At 41.1% G+C, this 9,582-nt stretch overlaps 1 protein-coding gene and 1 long non-coding RNA gene across 2 annotated transcripts in view; both read left to right on the forward strand.

Annotated features, from left to right (window-relative positions):
• Positions 1 to 259: 259 nt before the first annotated feature.
• LOC311141499 (NLR family CARD domain-containing protein 3-like) lies at positions 260 to 3,723 on the forward strand (the record flags this gene model as incomplete). Its single annotated transcript, XM_084176841.1, has 5 exons — positions 260 to 447; positions 777 to 861; positions 992 to 1,220; positions 1,633 to 3,424; positions 3,690 to 3,723. Coding segments are annotated over exons 1-5 (2,208 nt in total), but the record flags the coding sequence as incomplete, so codon positions are not given.
• Positions 3,724 to 7,880: 4,157 nt separating this feature from the next.
• The window catches only part of LOC311142696, a 2,165-nt gene continuing 463 nt past the window's right edge, over positions 7,881 to 9,582 (forward strand). Inside the window, exons 1-3 of the long non-coding RNA XR_014614366.1 lie at positions 7,881 to 8,010; positions 8,792 to 8,838; positions 9,487 to 9,582. The exon at positions 9,487 to 9,582 is cut by the window's right edge and continues 463 nt beyond it. This is a non-coding gene — a long non-coding RNA (uncharacterized lncRNA). The remainder of the gene's footprint in view (positions 8,011 to 8,791; positions 8,839 to 9,486) is intronic.

Consider the following 9,582-nt stretch of genomic DNA (forward strand, 5'->3'; position numbering starts at 1 on the left):
TAAAACCTAGCAGTACTACTTATTTCTCTGAGAGTGAGGCAGATATATAGCATTTTGCAAAAAAAACATGATTATTTGTCTCTCTGAAATGAAACCATCAAGTGATAGATTTTAAACAAATACATGTCTGTCGTTGAACAATCCCATGCCATGATTAGCTAGTGAAAAAACACACCAATCTCTTTCATAATTTCTTTAAACAATAAAAGATAATTTACCAACATTTCTGAAAATGGATATATAGCGTTTTGGAATGAAACTCTTCTTATGTTTCCCCATCTGAGCTCAGAGTAGATGAGAGATGTAATATTTGTCTCTGTTGTGTTGAAGCCCAATCAAGCAGGAGAGACCAGCCTCCCCTGTACCCAGCTGTGTGTCCATGAAGAGTGACACGTCTATGGATATACCTATAGTGTTTAGAGAGGGAGCCTTTTCTACTGAACAAAGGTAAGAAGAACTCATGGGTCATGGTCAGTGAGTTAAACAACACTGTCTCTAGTCATTTCTCATCTCCCATTTTACCATTTAATATTGTTGTTTTCATAATCCATAGGCTAAACCTTTTTTCCATTTTCATAGTCCTGAAACAATATTAAACTAACACAACATTCCCTCCCTGTGTGTGTGTGTGTGTGTGTGTGTATGTGTGTGTGTGTGTGTGTGTGTGTGTGTGTGTGTGTGTGTGTGTGTGTGTGTGTGTGTTTGTGTGTGTGTGTGTGTGTGTGTGAGTGTGTACTCCCTGGATGAGGAGATGTAATCTGATGTTTTGTCCACAGAAACCAACAGGAGAGATCAGAGTCAGAGATTCTCAGTGGTCAGTCTTCCCAGAGTCATCAAACAGACCTGGCCTCCATATTCAGTGTATGTGGTCCTGTTATGTACATTTGTTTTTTGTTTACCTCAAGTAAAGTTGATCTGTCAATCATTCATTCATGTGTTAATGAGAAAGCATTTAGTCTCTTGCTTAACTTATTTACTTGATTTATTTCAGTTGCTTGAAGAGAATATTATGACATTTGTGAAGAAGGAGCTAAAGATGTTCAAGAGGATTCTTAGTCCAGAACTCCCAGAAGGCTTTGAGAGTCAGAAGCAGGATAAGGAAGTGGTGGATGCTGAAGATGAGAAGCAGGAGAGCAGTGCCAGAGAGGGGGCTCTGAAGATCACACTGCACGTCCTGAGGAAAATGAACCAGAAGGAGCTTGCTGACACACTGGAGAAAAGTAAGATCTGTCTGCCTCATGTTGAATGCTGTTTTAGAACATTTAAAAGCTGTAGCTAAAGTACAGCTAAAGTAGCTGTGTAACTCAGTGATATTGTAGAAGCCTTAACACAACACCTAGTGACCTCATCAAGTAGCAGCAGGGATGTGTTGTGTTGATTCATTTAGACAGAGAGAAGAGGAGAGACAGAGGAGAGAGAGAGAGAGAGAGAGAGAGAGAGAGAGAGAGAGAGAGAGAGAGAGAGAGAGAGAGAGAGAATACTCACACCAGTCTGTAATGCATTATGAAAACATTTATACAGTCAGTTGAGCGAAAAAATTATTATAATTTAAAATGTCATAACAGTCCTAGAATACTGTAGGCTTTAAATCAGACGTAATATTAATATCCTCTGTGTTATTTCTTCATTCAGATGAGCTTGCTGTGATTTGCCAACGTGAACTCAAATCTAATCTAAAGAAGAAGTTTCAATGTGTATTTGAGGGGATCGCTAAACAAGGAAACCCAACACTTCTCAATAAGATCTACACAGAGCTCTACATCACAGAGGGTGGAACAGGAGAGGTCAATAATGAACATGAGCTGAGACAGATAGAGACAACAACCAGGAAACAAGCAAGACCAGAGACTGCAATCAAATGTAACGACATCTTCAAACCCTTAACTGGACAAGACAAACTTATCAGAACTGTGCTGACAAAGGGAGTCGCTGGCATTGGAAAAACAGTCTCTGTGCAGAAGTTCATTCTGGACTGGGCTGAAGGAAAAGCAAATCAGGATGTCCAATTTGTATTTTCATTCCCTTTTCGGGAGCTGAATTTGATGAAAAAGGAAAAACACACTTTCATTGAACTTCTCAATCACTTCTCAATGGAAACCAAAGAGTCAAGAATCTCCAACTACAACAAGTACAAAGTTCTGTTCATCTTTGATGGTCTGGATGAGTGCCGACTGCCCCTAGACTTCCAGAAGAACAAGATGTGTTGTGACGTCACAGAGTCAACCTCAGTGGATGTTCTGCTGACAAATCTCATCAAGGGAAATCTGCTCCCCTCTGCTCTCCTCTGGATAACTACCCGACCTGCAGCAGCCAATAAGATCCCTTCAGTGTGTGTTGACCAGGTGACAGAGGTACGAGGGTTCAATGACCCACAGAAGGAGGAGTACTTCAGGAAGAGATTCAGTGATGAGGACCTGGCCAGCAGAATCATCTCACACATAAAGACATCAAGGAGCCTTCACATCATGTGCCACATTCCAGTCTTCTGTTGGATTTCTGCAACAGTCCTTGAACACATGTTGAAACACAAGACAGAAGAGATGCCAAAGACTCTGACTGAGATGTACTCACACCTTGTGGAGTTTCATACCAAACAGAAGAATGAAAAGTATCTTGGGAAAGAAGAGACAGGTCCACACTGGAATAAAGAGAGCATTCTGTCACTGGGAAAACTGGCTTTTCAACAGCTTGTGAATGGCAATCTGATTTTCTATGAAGAAGACCTGAAAGAGGCTGGCATTGATGTCAATGAAGCCTCAGTGTACTCAGGATTGTGCACACAGCTCTTTAAAGAGGAATGTGGGCTGTACCAGGACAAGGTGTACTGCTTCGTGCATCTGAGCATTCAGGAGTTTCTGGCTGCTGTATATGTGTTCCTCTCATTCATCAACAACAATGAGAATCTAATGGCCAAACCTCAATCAACGTCCAGTAACTTTTCTGTGAGGATCAGACACAAGCGTAAAGTTACCTTCTACAAGAGTGCTGTGGATAAAGCCTTACAAAGTGAGACAGGAAACCTGGACCTGTTCCTCCGCTTCCTTCTGGGCCTCTCACTGGAGTCCAATCAGAAGCACTTACGAGGTCTACTGACAAAGACAAGAAGCAGCTCACAGAGCCATGAAGAAACAGTGAAATACATCAAGGAGAAGATCAGGGAGAATCCCTCTCCAGAGAGGTGCATCAATCTGTTCCACTGTCTGAATGAACTGAATGACCATTCTCTAGTGGAGGAGATCCAAAGCTACCTGATATCAGGAAGTCTCTCAGAAGCCAACCTGTCACCTGCACAGTGGTCAGCTCTGGTCTTTGTGTTGCTGACTTCAGAAAAGGAGCTGGATGTGTTTGACCTGAAGAAATACTCCAGATCAGAGGAAGGTCTTCTGAGGCTGCTGCCAGTGGTCAAAGCCTCCAGAGCTGCTCTGTGAGTACATAAAATGACATTTAAGTACTAATCATCGGGAAGAAATATTTAGTTTAGAGAAAAATATTTATTATTGAAAAACATATTGAATCAGTGCATTGATGTTCACATTAGTATAATAATATGACCATACAATTCTAGGAGACGGAAGATGAATATATATGTTGTTTAAGAGAATAAACCAAATGCATCTGCCATTGTCCTTCTACACTACTGGTGTTAAATTAACAGTGTGTTTGTGAAATCATGATGATCTCTCTGTCAGGCTGTCAGGCTGTGGAGTCACAGAGGAAGGATGTGCTTCTCTGCTCTCAGCTCTGAAGTCAAACCCCTCACACCTGAGAGAGCTGGATCTGAGTAACAATGACCTGAAGGATTCAGGAGTGAAGCTGCTCTCTGCTGGACTGGGGAATCCCCACTGTAAACTGGAGAATCTGAGGTCAGTATTCCTGTATCACTCAATGAACACACACTCATTGGACACACACACACACTGGACACGGACACACACACACACACACACACACACACACACACACACACACACACACACACACACACACACACACACACACACACACACACACACACACTGGACACACACACACACACACAAGGATTAATTTAGTAGTGTTTAGAAACATGTTATCTACTGTTAATAAGGATACATTAATTCATGTATATACAGTACCAGTCAAAAGTTTGGACACACCTACTCATTCAAGGGTTTGTCTTTATTTTTAATATTTTTTCCATTGTAAAATAATAGTGAAGACATCAAAACTATGAAATAACAAATATGGAATAATGTAGTAACCAAAAAAGAAAATATATTTTAGATTTGAAATTCTTCAAATAGCCACCCTTCGCCTTGATGACAGCTTTGCACACTCTTGGCATTCTCTCAACCAGCTTCACCTGGAATGCTTTTCCAACAGTCTTGAAAGAGTTCCCACATATGCTGAGCACTTGTTGGCTGCTTTTCCTTCACTCTGCCGTCCGACTCATCCCAAACCATCTCAATTGGGTTGAGGTCGGGTGATTATGGAGGCCAGGTCATCTGATGCAGCACTCAATCCCTCTCCTTACACAGTCTGGAAGTGTGTTGGGTCATTGTCCTGTTGAAAAACAAATGATAGTCCCACTAAGCCCAAACCAGATGGGATGGCGTATCGCTGTAGAATGCTGTGGTAGCCATGCTGGTTAAGTGTGCCTTGAATTATAAATAAATCACAAACAGTGTCACCAGCAAAGCACCCCCACACCATAACACCTCCTCCTCTATGCTTTACGGTGGGAACTACACATGCCGAGATCATCCGTTCACCCACACTGCTTCTCACAAAGACACGGCGGTTGGAACCAAAAATCGCCCATTTGGACTCCAGACCAAAGGACAAATGTCCACCTGTGTAATGTCCATTGCTCGGCCCAAGCAGGTCTCTTCTTATTATTGGTGTCCTTTAGTAGTGATTTCTTTGCAGCAATTCGACGATGAAGGCCTGATTCACACAGTCTCCTCTGAACAGTTGATGTTGAGATGTGTCTGTGACTTGAACTTTGTGATGCATTTATTTGGGCTGCAATTTCTGAGGCTGGTAACTCTAATGAACTTATCCTCTGCAGCAGAGGTAACTCTGGGTCTTCCATTCCTGTGGCGGTCCTCATGTGAGCCAGTTTCATCATAGCGCTTGATGTTTTTTGCGACTGCACTTGAAGAAATGTTCTAAGTTGTTGAAATGTTCCGTATTGACTGGCCGTTATGTCTTAAAGTAATGATGGACTGTCATTTCTCTTTGCTTATTTGAGCTGTTCTTGCCATAATATTGACTTGGTCTTTTACCAAATAGGGCTATCTTCTGTATACCCCCCTATCTTGTCACAACACAACTGATTGGCTCAAACACATTAAGAAGGAAAGAAATTCCACAAATTACCTTTTAAGAAGGCCCACCAGTTAATTGAAATGCATTCCAGGTGACTACCTCATGAAGCTGGTTGAGAGAATGCCAAGAGTGTGCAAAGCTGTCATCAAGGCAAAGGGTGGCTATTTGAAGAATCTCAAATATAAAATATATTTGGATTAATTTAACACTTTTTTGGTTACTACATGATTCCATATGTGTTATTTCATAGTTTTGATGTCTTCACTATTATTCTACAATGTAAAAAATAGTAAAAATAAAGAAAAACCCTTGAATGTGTAGGTGTGTCCAAACTTTTGACTGGTACTGTATATATACTGTCACGAACTCTGATGCGGATGTGGTGCGAATCAATAGCAGGACACAGGAGCTCAGTTAATCCAGACTTTACTAGAAAATCCAAAAATCATAACACGGGTCAAACAACCCGGAGGCGAAACATACGCCACAGTGCGTAAAATACTCCCAAACCGAACTGCGCACGAACAATAGTGCGACGGTAAAACAAAGAGAGTCTAGCAAACAGCACTGCACCAAACGACAGGAAAACAACACATGACAAACAAATGGAACAATATATAGGGCACATAATCACACTAACAGGGAACAGGTGTACAACAACTAGACAAAACCAAACTAACATCGAAAACATCCAACGGTGGCAGCTAGTACTCCGGAGACGACGACCGCCGAAGCCTGCCCGAGCAAGGAGGAGGAGCAGCCTCGGCCGAAACCGTGACATATACATATGTATATATGAATAGATATGGCAGGTTTCAGGACACTGATGTATCTGAAATTGTTGAAAGAATATATTTTCACACCAAAGAATAGCAGTGTGATTTTAATATGATTTTACTTTTGCAGGCTGTCAGGCTGTCTAGTCACAGAGGAAGGCTGTGCTTCTCTGGTCTCAGCTCTGAAGTCAAACCCCTCACACCTGAGAGAGCTGGATCTGAGTAACAATGACCTGAAGGATTCAGGAGTGAAGCTGCTCTCTGCTGGACTGGGGAATCCCCACTGTAAACTGGAGACTCTGAGGTCAGTATTCCTGTAGTTGGTCAACAAGTGATAACTGTTCACCAGATCCACATGTGTTTACCAGGCAAACATAGTCCACACCATATGTGTTTGGACAGTGAAGCTTGCAGTTTTACATTTGGTGCTATGCTCCAGCATTTTGGATTTGAGATAGAATGTTTCATATTAGGCAACAGAACAGAATGTCACCTTTTATTTGGGGGTATTTTCATACATATCTGTGTCACTGTTTAGAAATGAAATCACTTTATGTATCTAGTTCTCCCATTTGAAAAAGTCGTAATAATTTGGACATATTCACTTATATTGTATTAAAGTAGTCATAAGTTTAGTGTTTGGTCCCATATTCCTTACCTGCAGTGATTACATCAAGCTTGTGATTCTACAAACTTGTTGAATGCATTTGCAGTTTGTTTTGGTTGTGTTTTGGATGATGTTTTTCCCAATAGAAACTGAATGGTGAATAATGTCCTGTCATTTTGGAGTCACTTCACTTGTATTGTCAGTAAGATGTTTCTGAACACTTCTACATTCATGTGGATGCTACCATGATTATGAATAATCAGGAATGAATGGTGAATGATGATGAATGAGAAAGTTACAGAGGCACAAGGATCATACCCCCTCTGTTATTGGTAATGGTGAGAGGTTAGCATGTTTTGTTGTAGCCTCTGTAACTTTCTCATTCATTGTTATTCATGATTCATTCATGATTTTTCTTAATCATGGCATCATCAGGATTAATTTAGTAGTGTTTAGAAACATGTTATCTACTCACTTAGACAGAAAATTACTCCAGTCATCATCCACCATTCAGTTACAATCGGGCAAAACATAACCCAAAACACAACCAAAACAAACTGCAAATGCAACCAACGAGTTTACAACCAAATACTCAACTTTTGACTACTTTAATACACTATAAGTGAATTGGTCAGAATACTTTTGACTTCTTCAAATGGGGGTCTAGATACATCAAGTGCTTTTATTTTTCTGAACAGTGAAACAGATATATATGAAAATACCCTCAAATAAAAGGTGACATTATATACTGTCACCTCATGTGAAACATTTAATCTCAAATCCAAAATGCTGAAGTATAGAGCCACATTTAAAATGTTAGCTTCACTGTCAAACTAGATATGGTGTGGACTGTATACTCAATACAATCTAAATCTGATACCTCACTGTCTGTCTTTTGACTGATACTGCTTTTTAAACTGCTCTGGTCAGTCTACTCAAATATTTGTAATATGCATTTTTCTATCTACAAGCAATTTTATGATAATTTCTAACAATGATACATTAATTTATGAATAGATATGGCAGGTTTCAGGACACTGATGTATCTGAATATGTTGAAAAATATGTTGAAAAAATATACTGCCACTATTTTCACCACCAAAGCATAGCAGTGTGATTTTAATATGATTTGACTCTTTGCAGGCTGTCAGGCTGTCTAGTCACAGAGGAAGGCTGTCCTTCTCTGATCTCAGCTCTGAAGTCAAACCCCTCACACCTGAGAGAGCTGGACCTGAGCTACAATCACCCAGGAGACTCAGGAGTCAGACTGCTCTCTGCTGGACTGGAGGATCCACACTGCAGACTGGAGAAACTCAAGTATGTAGAGGGTTTATGTCAATGTTCATATCAGACATGTTGGAGTTATCAGGCTAGTTAAGACAAACATTCTGACCACCACTTGGACTAAGTTATATAAAGACTGTGTGTGTGTGTGTTTGTGTGTGTCCAGTGTGTGTGTGTGTGCACGTGTAGCACATACATACTGGACACACACACACACACTGGACACACACACACACACACACACACTGTAAACACACACACTGGACACATACACACAAAGGACATACACACACACACAAAGGACACACACACACACACACTGGACAAACACACACACTACACACACACACACACACACTAGACACACACACACACACACACACACACACTGGACACACACACACAATGGACACACACACACACTGGACAAACACACACACACACACACACACACCCTGGACACACACACACTGGACACACACGCACACACACACACTGGACACACACACACACACACATACTGGACAAACACACACACACCGGACACACACACACACACACACTGGACACACACACACACACTGGACACACACACACAAATGTATATGCTGACTGTGTGTGTGTGTGTGTGTGTGTGTGTGTGTGTGTGTGTGTGTGTGTGTGTGTGTGTGTGTGTGTGTGTGTGTGTGTGTGTGTGTGTGTGTGTGTGTGTGTGTGTGTGTGTGTGTGTGTGTGTGTGTGTGTGTGTGTGTGTGTGTGTGAGAGTTCAGGTGTATCCCTCAATGACTGTCTGTTCTTCTGCTTACCGCTACAGTGTGGAACATGGTGGAGAGAACACAATGAAACCTGGACTTAGAAAATGTGAGTGTTGACTGCTGTGAAGAATATGACTAAGAATAAGTCTTAATTCAAGTGAAGTCAAAGTCAAAGACCACCATCATTACTTACTTGGTCATATTAAATATCAGCTGTAGTTCTACAGAAGCACAAATCAGGGACACCAAAGTTTACAAAGAGTTGCTTTGACAATGTGTGTGTCTGTGTGTGTGTGTGTGTGTGGCGTGTTCCTGTTACATTAGAAATGTGTAGGTTTTCACACTTGCATGCATACAGGTGTGTGTGTGTGTTCAGGATGTGTTTGTGTGTGTTTGTGTGTGTGTGTGTGTTTGTTCAGTTTGTGTGTTTGTGTGTGTGTGTGTGTGTGTTCAGTGTGTGTGTGTGTGTGTGTGTGTTCAGTATGTATGTATGTGTGTGTGTGTGTGTGTGTGTGTGTGTGTGTGTGTGTGTGTGTGTGTGTGTGTGTGTGTGTGTGTGTGTAATTAACAGGAATAAGTGTGTTTTATATTACCATACAGTATAACATATGATCATTCAACAAGTCTCAAGTTACCTTAACTTCTCCTTTTGATACCTAGAAACATCTACATTAAATGAATTAGTGAATAGTGAGTTAACATTCTAATGTGAATGATGATGATTTCTAATATTGTGTCTGGTTTCATCCATCAGATGTCTGTGATCTCACACTGGACCTAAACACAGTAAACAGATTCCTCTCTCTGTCTGAGGAGAACAGAAAGGTGACATGTAGGAGAGAGGAGCAGC

This window comes from Coregonus lavaretus (assembly GCF_964263955.1).
Source record: "Coregonus lavaretus genome assembly, chromosome: 2".
Lineage (NCBI taxonomy): Eukaryota > Metazoa > Chordata > Actinopteri > Salmoniformes > Salmonidae > Coregonus > Coregonus lavaretus.